Raw genomic sequence first — 17,088 nt, 5'->3', positions numbered from 1 at the left:
GAGTTTCTTATTATAAAACTTTGTTCTTGACTATTTTCCAATTTTTAAGCTCACCTTACAAAATATTGGACACCTTCTAAATAGAGCACGCTGATTATTTTGAAGTGCTATAGAACAAGTACCAGTAGTTCATAATCCTTTATCACTGTAGTCAGTCATGGTAGTGAATCTGTGTGCATTTTTCATCAGCTGTGTGGAATCAGTGCAGAAGATGTTTCAGAAAGGAACTATCACATTTGTACAAATCCTTGAGTTCACAATGAATGTAATTCACCTATTTGTTTGCGTACCAACAAGGTCTGTCCGAAGTGTCTACATGGAATGGTGTTTGACTCACAGACATTTAACACAACATGAGTTGTTGTAAAGAGATTCAAACCAATGGGGTGTAGTGAAGAGTGTCATGCCTTGTCAATGACAGTCGGGTTTCCAACCTAATAGGAATTGCTGCTGTCAGTGACTCCAAGCCCATCTAAAACAGCTTCCGAGAAAACACTGCAAAGGGTACTGCATGCAACAGACATTTTAAGTTGGGTACTTCGCAAAAGATCATGCTCACAGAGGCATGCAATGCTGCATATTCTTAATGAGCCACATTTTACCATTTCTTCCAGTTCCATTCATTTATGACACATGAGAGGAATGATTGTTAAAATGCCTCTGTGTGTACTGTAATCAGCTTCTTATTCTCTTTGCAGTGCTATGTACTTCATAGCAGGCTTCAGTATTTTCAGTATATTCAAGTTATACCAGTTCCTTACAGTTTGCAAGTAGGTTTTCAAGGGGTGGTTGATGTCTGCTCTCCAACATTAGTCTATTTAGGCTTTTCAGCATTTGCACAATTTTCTCCCATGAATTACATTTATCTACAATCATTTGTGCTGCCCTTGGACACTGCTCTAAGATGGGATGCAACAGAGTTTTGCGAGCAGCCTTCTTTGTTGACTGACTGCATTTATTCCATTATCCTACCAACGAACCAAAGACTGTCACACGCTGTCCCTACAACTGAGCCTATGTCATCATTCTATTTCACATGTTCTGGCGTAACATCAAGTGCTGGCACATCGGCATGGAATATAACCTCAGAGAAGACTGTGAGATGATGTCAGCCAATAGTACGCTAACTAGGACACTAGAAGATGAGCCCTCATCCTAATGTTTACCTGAGACTTGTGCCTTATATCGATAGCTTGCATGGAAATTGTATATAGCAAAGGACATTGATTATTTGCATGTCGCCAATTGCGTCAGAGTTAAGTGTGGTCGGTTCAATTTATTGTAATAAACTCCATTAATATGATTTATTGTAATAAACTCCATTAATATGATTTGCTTTTATATTAATAAGATTTGCTTGTATGTTGTCTAGCTATTCAAGAAAACAACTTCCTAGGCACCCTATATTGCATCAGTGGGGAGGATCCAACATCACAGTCCCACAGACTGTTACAATTAATAAAATGTTCTGGGCTATTATGCCATGGTCAAATGGATTTCACTTTAAAACACGACGTTTCATCCAAATCTGCGAAGGACATTTTCAAGGGGGATTATAGCATTGTTGAATGTCTGATTCACACCCTGTTTCACTGCTGAGCCAAGGGAGAAATGCAAAAGGAGAATGCAAAATTCCACTTTTGAATGCTCGTTCACAAAGAAAAGTCTATACAGGAACACTGTTCCACATTCATTCTACATTACAGAAAATATGATTGATGATAGTGTCAGTGACAGTGAGAAACAGCTAAAACAGTTAAAATTAAACTAGGCACTAATGCCTCATACAATACCTGTCAGGTTCTATACAGAATTTGCAACTGAGTTAGCACCCCTTATAATCGTAGGTCCCTGCAACAAATTTCGTTGGCTACAATCATCTCTGTAGGTACTATTAATTCATTTATATGAATTTTCAAAGTTGTAAAGTCCTTTTTGAAACACTCTGCATAATTTAGGGGAAACATCACATTAAGAATTAAGACTCTTGATAATATCTTGCAACAAGGAACTTTCATTCAGTACAATGTTAGTCTTTTTCTTGACACTTTTGGTAGGGTCAACACCAATCCTGCAGTAAGCTGAATCAATTAATATACAGTACATCTTTTGAATGTAATCCTGGTTTCCAACTCTGCTGTAGCATTGTGTGTGTGTGTGTGTGTGTGTGTGTGTGTGTGTGTGTATGTGTGTGTAGGCGTGCGCGCATTTCCTTTTCTGACATGGGCTTTGGCCAAAAGCTAATGCGGAAGTGTCTTTTCATTGTGCCTGTCTGCAACTTAATGTGTCACCTTTATGGTAAGCAGCAATCTAACTTTCCCTTATATCGAGAAATAATTTCCAGGAAGATAAAATCTCAATGCGTACTGTCACAAGTCGTATCTCTGCATTGTGTTCCACAATGTATTAGTTCCGAGCACATGTCCCCACCGGAAACAATACAGTTATAGTTAAAAATCAGCACTCGTATGGTTGCCAACTCCACCTTATCAAGAGTAAATTGAGGTAAGGTCTTATTGATGAGAACCTGGAATTACGCCAAAAATTAAAAACAACAACAAATAAATTTGACTAGCCTAAGAAGATGCAAGGCCACTGCTCAAATTACTGTTTTCGTCAGTCACTGTCATGATTTAATTTTATGGATACTTTACAACATAATTTTACAAAGGTATGATACTGTTGTTAAGTATGATATCAAGTTTTATTCAATGTACCTATAGGGTAACTAAGACTTGAAGAAGAGTTTGTTGAGTTAATCTTATGGAGCACTGTGGAATAAAGGAAGATGTGGTCTCGACTACTGAGAAAGATATGTTGAAATAGCTTGGATATACAGAGAGGAGGGACAAAAGGAGGTTGATGAAAAAAATATTCATGACAAATGTGGATGGGAGAGCTCAAACAGGTCAATCTTAGCAAACATAGCTCAATCAGATTCAGAACATTTTTAGTGAAGGTCAGCCCTGGACTTCCATAACAACACCATTTATCAATGAACCAACCTATACAGTTCAAGTTTACAAAATTTGGCTCCTGTAAGATATTTCAGTAGTTGTACTGTTGATATTTGGCTCTGCTGAGTAATTAGTTTGCTGCCGGCCACTGCACTAGTGAACACACACACACACACACACACACACACACACACACACACAGTGGGAGGGGGAGAGGGGGGGGAGGCGGGAGGGGGGAGAGAGAGAGAGAGAGAGAGAGAGAGAGAGAGAGAGAGAGAGAGAGAGAGAGAGAGAGAGAGAGGGAGGGAGGGAGGGAGGGAGGGAGGGAGAGGGATGGGAGAGGGATGGGAGAGCGAGAGGGGGAGGGGGAGGGAGAGGGGGAGGGAGAGGGGGAGGGAGGGAGGGAGAGAGAGAGAGAGAGAGAGAGAGAGAGAGAGAGAGAGAGAGAGAGAATCTTTCCAGATATGCTATGCATATCAGTGTTTTAAATTCCCATGCAAAGCTTTCCCTTGGTACATTTGTGCCTCGAAAATGACAGGGGATGAACTTGTCAAAATATCGGCAATTGTTGAAGATGTCACCCGGCTGGCCTCCTATGAGTAATTTCAACAATTTATATACCACGAAAAACTCTCAAATTTCACACTCCAGAGATAACATGAAGCAATTTTCAGCAAATATCATTACCAATGATATGGTAAGAATCAATAAATTTACATTTTAGAAAAAGCAGGCATAAAACAAAGGCAAACAAAAACAGGTAACTCACCCCATCTCAACCAGCAACTCGTTCATCTTCTTTTCACCCTTCAGTGTCCAGAGTCTGAGTTTACAAGAGGGGTAAACAGAATACCGCAAGCTACTTTCCACTGTCCAGTGGCGATACAATGCCAAAAGAAGACTTGCAAGTTAAGGGAAAAATAAATCTTTTTTTATAAAACTTGTACACCAAAAATATTATTCTCACAAGACTCATTATTACAAGGTTCGAAATTTGTGTGACCTTATTACATTGTTTAGTTTCTTTATTTTCAGTGAAGCTAAATCAAGGTAGGAATGTAACATATATAGGAGATTAGATCACTAATCATCAAGAAGATACTGCCAACTCTGCTGCCTACCAGAAGACAGGGTTTGTATACGGAACCGAGGAGCTAAAAAATTAACATTCAAACACAGAGTTACTGGTTTTGCACAGGTGAGTACATCAAATATAACCGGTAGACTTTAATCTCACATTTAATTATACATCAAACAAGCCAAGATGTAAGTACAAGACTATTTCTTGAATCTATTTCAGTGCTGCAAAATAATGACAAGAATTATTTACAGAAGAACAGAAAACTGATTACAAGATGACCATCAGTAAGTAAGTAAGTCAATAAGTAACCAAAAGCAAAATGAGGTAATGGAATGTAGTCAAATTAAATCAGGTTCAATAGATTATGAAATAAGACACTAAAAGTGGTGGAAGAGTTTTGATATTTGAGCAGCAAAGTAACTGATGATGACTGAAGTAGAGAGTATAGAAAATACAGACTGGCTGTAACAAGGGAAGTGTTTCTGGAAAAGAGAACCTTGTTAACATTTAATACCGATTTAAGTGTTAAGAAGTCTTTTGAAGGAATTGTCTGGAGAGTAGCCTTGTATGGAAGTGAAATGTGTGCAATAAGTAGTTCAGACAAAAAGAGAATAGAATCTTTTCCAATTCTGTAAGTTTACCTCTGAAGATTGAGTAACTAATGGGGCGGTACTGAATAGAACTGGGGAGAAAAATCTTTATGGCACAACTTGACTAAAAGAAATCAGTTGACAGGACGTGTAATGAGGCATCAAGGCATTGTCAATCTGGCAATGGGGAGAAAGTAGCGAATGAAAACTGTACATGGAGACCAAAGGACGAATACAGATTCAAATGGATGTAGATTGCAGTAGCCTAGTTATTCAGAGATGAATGGACTGGCACAGGACAGACCAGCATGGAGACAACTACACTAACCCAGTCTTTGGACTGAAGAAAACAACAACAGCAGCAGCAGCAGCAGCAGCAGCACACTGTGACAATGTACCACCACCCATTCTCTTTTGGATACGCTGAGCTGACTACCCACTTCTGGAAAAACACTCTCAAGGCCAGAATGTGATTTGTGACTTCTCAACATCTCATGAGTCATTATAGCAATCTACTCAACTTTTGATTCTTCGTTGGGAATTTCAGAGTTACAATCACTGAGGCACAGTAGTAATCAAACCTTGGAGGATGCAAAAACCATCTAATTTGTATAACAGTACAGCAAAACCCCTTTTTATACTTTTCAGCAGACTGACTCAACAAAGTGTACAATGCAGGAAAGTGTAAAATACAGGTAAGCATACTAAACACAACAAGTGAAAATCAATAAATTACTCTTAATGTCATTCTATTTTGTTCAAAATTTTTTCTATTTTGTTCAAAATATGAAACTGAAACAATTTAAATTTTGCCTGTTTAAAAAATCTGAAATAATTGTTTTTGTTTCTTATTAACAGTAATTAGCTCTACTTGTCTCTGCACAGAATACAAAGCATCAATCATAAAAGCAGTGACTGGCTGCTGACACACACAAATGCAGGCACAGGTTTCTTTCTTTGTTGTGATCATGCCCAATGGCATAAATAAAATACAGAAGCAAAAGTATTTTGTGAAACCACTTTAAAAAGATATTCATGTTCTGATGTGAGACGTATTATTGATAATCAACATAAAATTATGGCAAATAATACTTGTAACACAATACTGGTGAAAACACTCAATCTGGCAGTCTTCGTAAACAGAGAACAATAGGCATGAAATCTAAAGCTTGCTTCTGACAAAGTCACTCAGTTCAGGAACATCCTGTGTGATAAGGATGGTGGAAATTGCTATCATGTTATGGAGCATCTGGCCGAAGAATGTTTACATTACATCAGGTCGTACCAGCCTAAGGCTGGGGGCCTACTATGGATTAGCGTATTTAACACAGAAGTAACAATGATCGAGAAACCCCACTATATAGACGGCTATCTTCAAAAGTGTTGTTGATCTGTGTATACAACTATGAAATCAAATTAAAGCTGTTGTAATACAATGCATTGGGCAGAAGGAAATTTGCTACTAGAGTCACTAGGATCAGAGCGTGATTATCATTAAGGCAGTGACTCAGCATAAAACACTGCAAACCTATAACACAGACTGCTGTGACCCAACACGCTGACAGTGGAATCTCACTTACTGTGATAATGCTACTTTACATGAGCAATAAATCTACATGTACTCTGTGTTTTCTGCTTTGTTCCAAGGCTGAGTTTCAGCATGAATATGACGCAATTTTTGCAGGAATCTGTATGAAAAACAATATTAAAGGTTGTGATAACATCAAAGAAAACTTAAAATGTGGGAAATGTTGTGACACGGAATCATTAATCATGAGAAAGAACTGTATTGAGAGAATAGAAGTTCTGTTGGGACAACAAAAATGAATGTAAGACGTGGGAAAATGTAAAATGCAGGGACATAAAAATGAGGCTTTACTGTATTTATTGACTTTCTATTTAATCATGATGAAGATTAATTTCCTTCATTCTTTGATTTCTTTTACATAATATTTGTACACAGTGCATATATTTTGTCAATTTGATGGAATACCACAGTTTACAAACTATAAGGCACACCTTAATTTTTATGCAAAATTTTTTAAAATAACGTTTTTACTATTGGATTGTGAAGACAGACTAAAAAAATCTTAGTTTATAAACCAAACTGACCTTCAAAATTCCTGAAAATTTTCATGTGAACTTCCTTCTTCTCCTTGTACTTCTTCCTCTTCCTCGCCATCGTTGTCCTCTTCATACATAAGGTGGTCTTCACTGCCATCGAGAGTGTTATTTATGAGAGATTTAACAATAAAGTCTTCTCTCACTCTAGACCACAACCGGTTTATCAAAAGACACACTTGTTTGACTGTAGGTCATTTTAGAGCTCTCTTCAGTGTGAATTCATGTTGGGTTTCATCCATCATCCATTTGTTCCATTCCTCTCTCATAAACACTTTAAATAGTTTATTAATTGAGACATCAACAGGTTGCAATTGAGAAGTAAATCCTCCTAGAATTACAGCAAGCTCTGTATTTCTCTGTCTCAATTTCTCTTTCAGCTAACAGTGCTTCAATAAAGCACATTTCCTTCTTCTCCCACACTCTGTTAATCCATAATTTCATACCAGCCTTGTCCATTCATCCTTCATCATGAACATGAAAAACACAACTTGGCAGTATTTCAGAAGATTTTGGCATTGTATTGCACTTGAAAATGATCATTGGGTTAAGTTTAGTACTGTTAGCACAACATAAAAGGACAAAAGTGTAGTGCATTATTTCATGTTGCTTTTATATTTACAGTTTTAGCACTTTTCATGGCAACAGTTCTGTTACTCAGACATCAAATTTCAAGGAGTTTCATCCAAATTTGCTATTTTGCTTAGTTCCACACTGATTTTCTTTCAATGTTGAATAATAATAGAATGGAAGGATAATATTTTCTCTATATACTCTTGTGGCATTTTCTGAGCTATTTTGGTTTTGGTTCACATGCGAAGTCCATGATGCTTCATAAATCTTTAGCACCAAACAACTTCACTTTTAACGTCTGTTAATCTCCACTGTAGCACTAGGTTATGAGTGTGTATTTGACATTGTCATATTCCATCCTGGATTTTCCATTGTTTGAGTGTGCATTTGAATCATTTTTGTATTAATTTCAATGCCATTTTGACAGTGTCCTTGAATTCATTTCAATACGCCATCTCCTAGTTTTTTCAATCCTCTATTTGCATATCTAGTCTCTCAGTCTCTCTCTCTCTCTCTCTCTCTCTCTCTCTCTCTCTCTCTCTCTCTTCCCAGATCTTCTCTACTAACCCGCCCATCGCAAATGGTATTTTTTCTGTTGGTGAAGTACCAAAATGTCGCTCATCAGCTCTATTTCCCTGTTCTTCTGCATATGCTGTTACTTTCAATTTATAGTTCACATCACATGAATACCTTTTATTTTTTCCATTACAAAACTACTACTAACAAAAATACTGTAATGTTACTGATAACACAAATCATTTTCAATTCGGGCTCACTGGCACTGTAGACTGCAATGACACTTTACAGGCTGGACAGTGTTGGGTTTTGTGATGGTGGGATGGAAGGGAGACAGCATTAGCAAGCTTGTAAATCCCTGCAACTCATGTTTGTCACATTGGTGCACTGCTGCCGCCAGTTGAATCCAATGTTGCAAATAGATAGGTTTCCTGTGGCATCAAATATATGGCCATTTTCAAGACTGGTGCGAATTTTAAATCAAACACTGGATATATTTACATTAATTTCAAGTATAAGACACATCTAAACTGTGGAGGCAATGTTTTGAAGAAAAAAGTGCATCTTATAGCCCATAAAGTGTGTAAGTAAAGTTGGTAGTTCTGTCAGTAAAACAATTTCCAATACTGTAATATAGTCCAAACAGTAGTCTGAGACTCAATCAGGTTCTTGTCACTGAATAAGACAGCAAATTTGCCAATATTTCTCACTTTAGTGCAGATTTTCAACAAACTTCTTGCATTCTGTATTATTTATAGTACATAATCTAACAACTACAATATGAAAATGATAGACAGCTACTCACTACAAAAAAGAGGCACTGAGTCACCGATGGGCACTATGAAAAAGAGCACAAGTAATATTTTTAGTTTACAGATAAATTTCTTCTTCTGAAGCAGAACTTTGTCTGAAAGCAAAAGATATTTCTAGCATTCTTTTGTGCTGTGCCAGTCTGCGACTCAGTATCTCCCATACGTGGAGAGCAGCTATCAACCCTTCCCATACTGTTATTTCATCCTGGACTTTCCACTGTTTCACCTTATTTTTAACATCCTTCTACGGAGCCACATTTAAAATGCTTAAAATTCCTTCTTTTACAAGTTTATTTGCCAAAATGATCACTAGTGGAGAGTTTTCACACTGTCTCATTGTCTTAATTCAGCAATATTTCAGTTCCTCATATGTTCCCCTCTTCTACATCTTTCAAGGGCACCCTACCAAGTCTAGGTTATGAAATGATTCCATAATCATATCTGGTTCAGCATCACTCTTTTAAATATTAGGGGTAATCCAGATGGTAGTTTTCAAAGTATCTCAATTTGTTTCAAGTACGTTTTTTCTTCCGTGAGAGTGTTCAGAATGAAGCTGAAACCTATCACAGACCTCTAAACAACTCCCTTCTTTCCTATTGCTTCCACCAAAGTTGTATTTGTCAATAAATATGTCTTCCTTATGCCCCTCATCCCATTCTATAGCAATCCACTCACACTAGACTACTAAGTATCTATGAAACAGTCTCAATTATTTTTACCATTTCCCAAATTTCCTCGTTATTTTATACAAATCACGATGTGACTTACACATAAACTCATAGGATGTTGTTCTTGTTGTTGTTAGCATTTTTTAGTGGAAATAATAGTGTCAGTACTGTTGTGCTCATATTACTCACTGTATTATCCATTTTTCCATTCAGAACAATGTCAACATTTGTTACAGCATTCACCAATACTATTGTTATAGCCTAATAGTCAATTCACCAAAAGTCTTTCTATTTACTTTCACTACTGCTAATTAAACTTCCGCATATCCATTTCCTCCTCCAAATATTCCACCTATTCTTTTCACGAAAGTCATGTAATAAAGTCTGCACGGAAAAGTACAAACAGCTGCCAAAATGAAATGTATATTACTTCATTGTTAAGTCTGGCATAAATTTATCCATCATTTATTCATTTGTTGCTTGCAGACTGAGCCATGAAAAAATATTAAATTTACCACTTACATAATGTTTCTAGTGTCATTTGCCTGCTATATTACAGTTTTCCGGAACTGTTTGCTTTTCTATCAAATATGATGTGTTCAGTAGTATACGAAACTTTTTTAGGAAAATTATTTTTCACCATATGAGACAATCCCCATATATTTTTAAAGTAATGTTTGCATTAAGCTTAAACAATCAAAATTCATCAACATTTAAATCAATATTTTGCAAGTCACTTTACAGTATGTGGAATAGGGTACTTCCTGGTAACACGAACATTTTTCCTCTTCCCTGTTCAGTTGATGAGTAATGTGTGGGAAGAATGTCATTAATATTTTGCATGAGCTGCTAATCTTGTGGTTAGGATTTATGTCTCAACTAAGGAGACTTTCTCAAAAATAAATGAGGAAACATTAATTATTTACTCTCCTACTCTCTTTGACATTCCCCTATTTTTTAGGTCACCTAGCAGCCCTTTGACACTGGCTACTCCTTATATTTTCCTTGATTGCAGCCAATTTTTGTTGCATTTATGCTTATAATGTAGTTATTACTATTCCTTACCTCTGATTTGTCTATTGCCCTTTCTGACTTAAAGCTAGTTTTAGCAATTTGTATTTATAAATTCAAGCAGTAGAATGCAGTCCACCCATCACGTGAAGTAACATAAGAAGCAATATGACTGCATAGGGCTGTATTAAAACAATAAAAATTAGGTAGTAAGTATGAAATTTGGAAATTTTTTTATTCCTACTTTGAGGGTTTTTAGTGTGTGTGTGTGTGTGTGTGTGTGTGTGTGTGTGTGTGTGTGAGAGAGAGAGAGAGAGAGAGAGAGAATTTGTGACACTCCTGTTCTATTTGCTCTAGTTTTCAATGAGTAAGTTATGATTATTTTAAACAACATCAAAAAGGATACTCTTTGGTGTATGTGATTTTCAGTTTTGGACAAAGCCTTTGGATCTCATCATTACCAAAATCATCATCTGGCATATTTTGGTGCTGACTCAGCCTGGCAACATGATTTTGCAGATTTCCTGTCTCCAATACATATTGCTGATTTTCAATTTTACCCATAAGCAGTTGTTCTGTCACACCAACAATACACCACCTACAAAAATTGAAAGTTGCATTAATTATAGCATACGGATATAATCTTTATTTTTTATTTTTGTTTCATTCTTTTTGGAAAGCTAACAGTAAATGATGTGATTTTTTCTCAAATCAAGTAACTTTCTTTAAAGGAATAATCAATTTTGATGCATTTATTAGATTTTTTAACAGTGATCAGTCATACAAGTAAAAGTTTGATGTCATTTATAACTCTCCACATTTTGAACACACAAGGAACTGCAGGCTTGTGTTTCTTACTGCTACTGACCACAAATAGCTGTATATTAAAGAAAATTTCACTCAGAAAAATATCAACTTCACAAACTGACCCATGGACTAGTTGGCAATTACCTACAGGAGACAAAACTTTGATGACAGCCAACAAAACAGATAACAGTAACACTATTTACATGAATCAGATGTTCATTCTTCAAAGGGTACAAAAGAAAATCGCTGACGGGATAGTGGACAGGAGAGGGCAGCAGTATGGGTTGGTCACCCACAACTCACACCAACAAGAACCACTCCATATGAGGAGAAAGCGCAGGCAAAATCTCTTTTCTTTTCCTCTCATTATGAGAAAACTCTTGTTTTCCTAATCTAGGCCTCCTGTTACAGTTGTTGTGCATTTCTGTTGGCTACTCTTACCATTATTAACCTACTTTGACTGTCATTATATGCATAGCATGAAATAACTGATGTTAAGTTGGAGGAGGGGAACAAGTGGAACTCTTGACTCATATCATGGGACCATGGGCCAGCATACTTATGCTGGAGAATAATGATATAACAGCAACGACTGTTGTGCTCTCATGTATGCCGAAGACATGAACAAACCTGGAGCTCCTACTAGCAAGCAACACAAACATTACAGAAAAATTCTCAAAACTTTGAGAACAGAAATCGATCAGTGAAGTGCGCCATTTAGTCCTTGCAAGTGTTGTGGGTTTTGGAGTAACACTTTTATTCTTTGCTGATTTATAACTGTTACTTCTGATTGTGATTGAGAAAATAAATGTGAAACATATGTGGTTTTCATTTCTGGTCTACGTAATTCGTGACCCCAAAAATTCATACAGTTTAAGTCACAAAAACATTTCTCGCATTACATCCATTAAACATAGGAGGTGCAAATTGTTTTTTTGCAAACCACTGGTGACAAGATCTGGCAGCTGCAACAAGAGATTGAAGTTGTAGAACTTTTAACACTGAGACAGCAAGATAGGCACAATGAGACCACAAGCTCCAACAGTCACAGCAACATTGCAAGAGTACACCCTCAATGGTTCGTTAGCGTCAACTGTGTTGCGTCTACAATTTTAAGTACCACCATTTACGCTCACACAATCGGACATACAGTTTGCGATCTTAGAGAACATTTTTACACAACAACGGGTCACAGAAGACCATTAAAAATTTATATAGGCAATTAGCAACTTGGACCACAGAGCAACAACAATAGCTTCCGATGAAATTCTACACCCACCTCACCAACAAGCATACCGCGCACTGAAGACCGTTAATCACATGCTGCATGAAGTTACAGGAGCGGAGGCTTCCGCAAGACCTTTAGCGTGAGAAATCCAGAGGAGTTTTAGAGGCATTTGCGCATGATAGTGGATGTTAGCATAACGAATCTACCAACTAACAGCTTCTGCCACAAGTGCAGTTGACATTAATAATAATGAGTGACAATCATTATCTAAGTTACTCCACGCAGCTGATAGCGCATATGCCACATTGGAATCTCCTGCTGTGGCATTCGTAGCAATGACAACTACATGTCACAGCAGAATGCAAGAAACATGCAATGGAGTTCCTAGATAAATATGGTCTAAATTGTGTCAATCATCAAACATCGCTGAGGAACCCCAAGAGTTACAGACCATGGTTGGAAAGGTTGCCATGTAGTTACAGAACTCGGAGTTATGGACAGACTTCGATAAGAGGACATGATTGTCGCGTAAATACAACCTACAGCCATTACAGCACAGTCAAGGTCAAGCTAACACTGATAATTCTGGTGGTATCACAGATGGTTCGGTCCCTGAGCTACAAATTGCATGATGCCATGTGGGTATCCAAATGACTACGGCAGTCTGAATTAGGCACCAAGGACTGCGGCGCTCACAAACTGTGCCACTGACATAAGTAGAGTCATTTCACAGTTGTGCGCATATGGATACACAATGAGGGTGAGGCCCACCGTGGCATGCTCGTTTCTATTCCGACGAGTCACAACATGGCACAGCATCAGATGCATGTGGTTGATAAGATTTCGAGCTTACGGTTTTTAATAGATATCACATCAGAGGTCAGCATCCTTCCAATCACAAGCACAGTTCAGACGATGGTGCATGATCTCTTACAGCTGCTAGCTGTAAACAACTCCAGCATCAGCACGTGTTGTCACAAAGAGCTGACAACAGGCGTTGGTTTTTCTACTCAATATGAGTGGAGGTTAGTGGTAGCAGACATCATGCAACCTATATTAGGTGCTGATTTCCTGTTGCACTTTGCACTGATCATATTCTTGGCAAATGTCTGCCTTATAAGCAGGGAATTCAGAGAGGTTCTGTGGACAACATAATAAGAGTAAAATCAATAATTCAAGAAAACAGTCCATGCAGTAAGAATTGGTGCAGCCACACAGCATTAAACTCAGTACTGTGCACTATATATCCATGACTCCAAGGCTTGCTGGTTGCACAAAACGTCCGTAGAATAGCTCCGTAGTGGTTGGTTAAGACCAAGGTGATACTCAGAGAGATGATCTGTGCTGGTGTTATACAAAGGTCAAATAATCCTTGGGCATCCCTGTTACACCTGTTGCTCAAGGACGAAAGCACGTGGCGCCCATGCATAGATTACTGAATGCTAGAAGGGTTCCAAATAAACACCCAATACTTAATATCCAAGAATTTGCCCACGCTGTGGCGGGCACAAAAGTTTTCTCAGTGTTAGATTGTCAGAAAGCTTACAACCAGATCCCAGTAGTGCATACTGAGATGGCAAAGACAGCAGTGATTACACCTTTTGGCCTGTTTTGAGTTTTTGTTTATGTCATTTGGTCTTAAAATGCAGCTCAGGCCTGGCAGAGATTCAATGACAAAGTAATAAAAGGCTTTCCATTATTATTCACATATCTACATGATATATTAATATTCTCAGCTGACACACAAGTTAATGACACACATACATGAAGTACACCAGTGGTTGTGTTGTTATGGCATGGTATTAAATGAAGACACGTGTGTCATGCCTGAAAGTGAGGTAGCTTTCTTAGGTCATAAAGTTTCAGCTGGTGGGATCCAACATTCGCTTGAAAAGAAAGTCATGTTGTAGTCTGTCATAAACAATGGACTAAAGCAAAGCCAATGGGCTATAAGCAACTTGACAGTTTTTAGATATGGTACACATTTACCGCTGTCTGTCGCCGGTAACAGCTGCCACTTGGGCACCACTAATGGATGTGCTTGTGAGCTAAGAGCACCAAGCGCATTCTTATATTATGGAGCCCGGAAACGAGCAATGCTTTCAGCCAATTACGAAACAACCTCGTAGATGCAGTGTTGCTTGCCCACCTTGCCCTATCTACACTTTTGGATGTTGTTGCCAACCAGATCGTGACTGGAGTAGCACTACAGTAGGAAGTTAATGGACACTGACAGCCTCTGAGGTTCTTCTTCTGAGAAAGCTACAGGGCAGACAGACAAAATGGAATGCCTGCGATAAGTTGTTAGTGATATATGAGAGTGAGAGACATTTTTGCCCTTACACTGAAGCCTGGCCAGCGACAATTTTCATGTAGCATAAAGCCATCATACTGGCCTTCAGCAACATACGCAATAAATATTCATCATGGCAATTCTGGCATATAGAGTTCATCAGTCAGTTCACCATCGACATATGACATATTAGAGGCACAGAGAACATAGTCATGGCGTTATGTTGTAAAGTCAATCACCGGCACGCCAGTCAGGAATGACAGGGAGAGTAGGCCATGAGAAGAAGTCAGGCAATCACATGCTGATCAGACCTCCCTCCAGGATGACGACTTGACAGCAGCGGCCCCTATGTGAAGACGATATAAGTGTCGTGACCGACTGATGATGCCCCATTGCGATAGCAGTTTCAAGATTAGTGACATCAATAGCAGTGTCAACGTTAGTCACTTCGCTTGTACTCTTTATGTAGCATGGACTTGATATTGTGTATACTGAAGATTACTTTGTATTTCACCCTCTGCTTGCGACACATCTGTGTGATTGCCAGAGTTAAGTACTGTAATTTTCTTTTTGTAATAAAACTCATTAATATGACTTGTTTGATTGTTTGTCTAGCAAACTGAGTATGCAGGCTTCCCCGACACTACACACCGATTATTTTTCCTGGGTATGCAGTTTAGTCAGAATCTTATATTACAAAAACCTCACCACAGCACAAGTGTCTGATCAAGAGCAGCACGATTTGTGAGACAGGATTGCAAATGGAGCAAATAGACATACCAGGAAGCAAGGTCAAGATATGGTGCAACACCTCATGACAAAGCCCACTGCTCTACATAGGCAGCAATTCCGCGAAGTGGCATTTGACACTGTCCACAGCCTATCACACCCAGTGGCAAACGCCACTATCAAGTTGCTAACCCCACAGTTTGTGATGCCCATCAATTAAAAAGTATGCCAAGAATTGAGTTCACTGATGTCTTCAATGTCAGAATTGCAAAGTGAGGCAACACATTCATGCATAGGTCAGAGGTTTTGCAGGATCACCAGCAAGGTTCACTCAAGTACACCTCAACTCAGTGGGTCCACTTCCACCCTCAGAGAATTACAGACATTTGCCCATGGCAGTAGACAGATTTACAAGATGGGCGGAGGCCTTACCAGTCACAGAAGTAGCAGCAGAAACGATAGCAAAGGTGTTTGTTGTGCATTGGTTAGCATGTTTTGGTTGCCCAATGTACATTACGATAGACTACAGCTGATGCTCTAAATCTAATCTGTTCAATAACTGGCTAGAATGTGTGGGTTCCAGCACCATCACATAACCAGTTATCATCTGGTGAGCAACAGAATTATGTAAAGGTGGCAAATAACACAGAAGGCAGTACTTTTGTGTCACATGTTAGGAATAGAGGATGTGAGGGGAAATGGCACGGGATATCTGTTTGCCGACTACATCTGGGAGCTAGTGCCTCTCTGTGAAGGCCTTGGTAAGACCTTCAGCATACTGAGCAAGGGAGTTCTTGTCACTGTAGATGCACCATACCCGGGGGGCCGCAATCTATGGGAGGGCCTTTTTGGTGTGAAAGTGATGACAGCTGTCAAAATGCAGGTATCGTTGGTGGTTGGGGGCCTTAATGTTGACAGAAGTGCGGATGCAGCCATCAGAGAGGGGTCGGTCAGTATCTAGGAAGGTGCCACACTGGGTTATATAGGACTAGGTGAAGCAGGTAGGAGGTTGTGAAGGAATTAAGATTGTGTGTCTTGCCCTGAATCCAAATCATGACGGTGTCATCAATGAAACTGAACCAGACTAGGAGTTTGGCATTTTGGGGGGCTAGGAAGGTCTGAACATGAGAGATGTAGGTGTTTAGGGAGATGGTGTCAACAGTGATCAGTGATCCAGGAGGTAAAGGGGTGGAGATGGTGGAGTAGTCAGATAATGGGTGGAGGCCTTCTGCCAGGTAGTCACTGCAACTCATAATCTGCAATTTGTTCCTCTATCTACTAACTCTGCCAGAGTGATCCCAACACAAAAGTCTCACACAAACTCCAACTCAGGACGAAGAACCCTTTCTTCATTCCTTCACAACCCTAACACCTTCCCTCCAATCTGCTTCACCTGATTCTCTTCAACCCAGCGTGCCACCTTCCTTGATGTTGACCTACTCTCCTCTGATGGCTCCATCCACACCTCCGTCCACATTAAGCTCACCATCCATCAATAATACCTGCATTTCAACAGCTGTAATTCCTTTCACACCAAAAAATCTGTTGCATACAACTTGGTCACCCGGAAACGGCACATGTGCAGTGACAAGTACAAACTCTCTTCCTTGCCCAGTATGCTTATGGTCTCATCAAGGTCTTCACGAATAGGTTCTACCCCAGACCTAGTCTGCAAGCGATGTCCCATGCCATTTCCTCTCAC

General features: G+C 38.9%; 1 protein-coding gene across 1 annotated transcript in view; it reads right to left on the bottom strand.

The window, feature by feature from the left end:
* Positions 1-17,088, bottom strand: part of LOC124545317 (cell division control protein 45 homolog) — a 145,786-nt gene that overhangs the window by 66,436 nt on the left and 62,262 nt on the right. The window contains exons 7-8 of the mRNA XM_047124219.1: positions 10,736-10,927; positions 3,727-3,858 (exon numbers count right to left, since the gene is read on the bottom strand). Coding sequence (XP_046980175.1) covers positions 3,727-3,858; positions 10,736-10,927 — 324 coding nt within the window. The remainder of the gene's footprint in view (positions 1-3,726; positions 3,859-10,735; positions 10,928-17,088) is intronic.

Source organism: Schistocerca americana, chromosome 8, assembly GCF_021461395.2.
Source record: "Schistocerca americana isolate TAMUIC-IGC-003095 chromosome 8, iqSchAmer2.1, whole genome shotgun sequence".
Classification (NCBI taxonomy): Eukaryota; Metazoa; Arthropoda; class Insecta; order Orthoptera; family Acrididae; genus Schistocerca; species Schistocerca americana.
The sequence above is the reverse complement of the archived record's forward strand: the minus strand, read 5'-3'. Positions and strand labels throughout refer to the sequence as shown.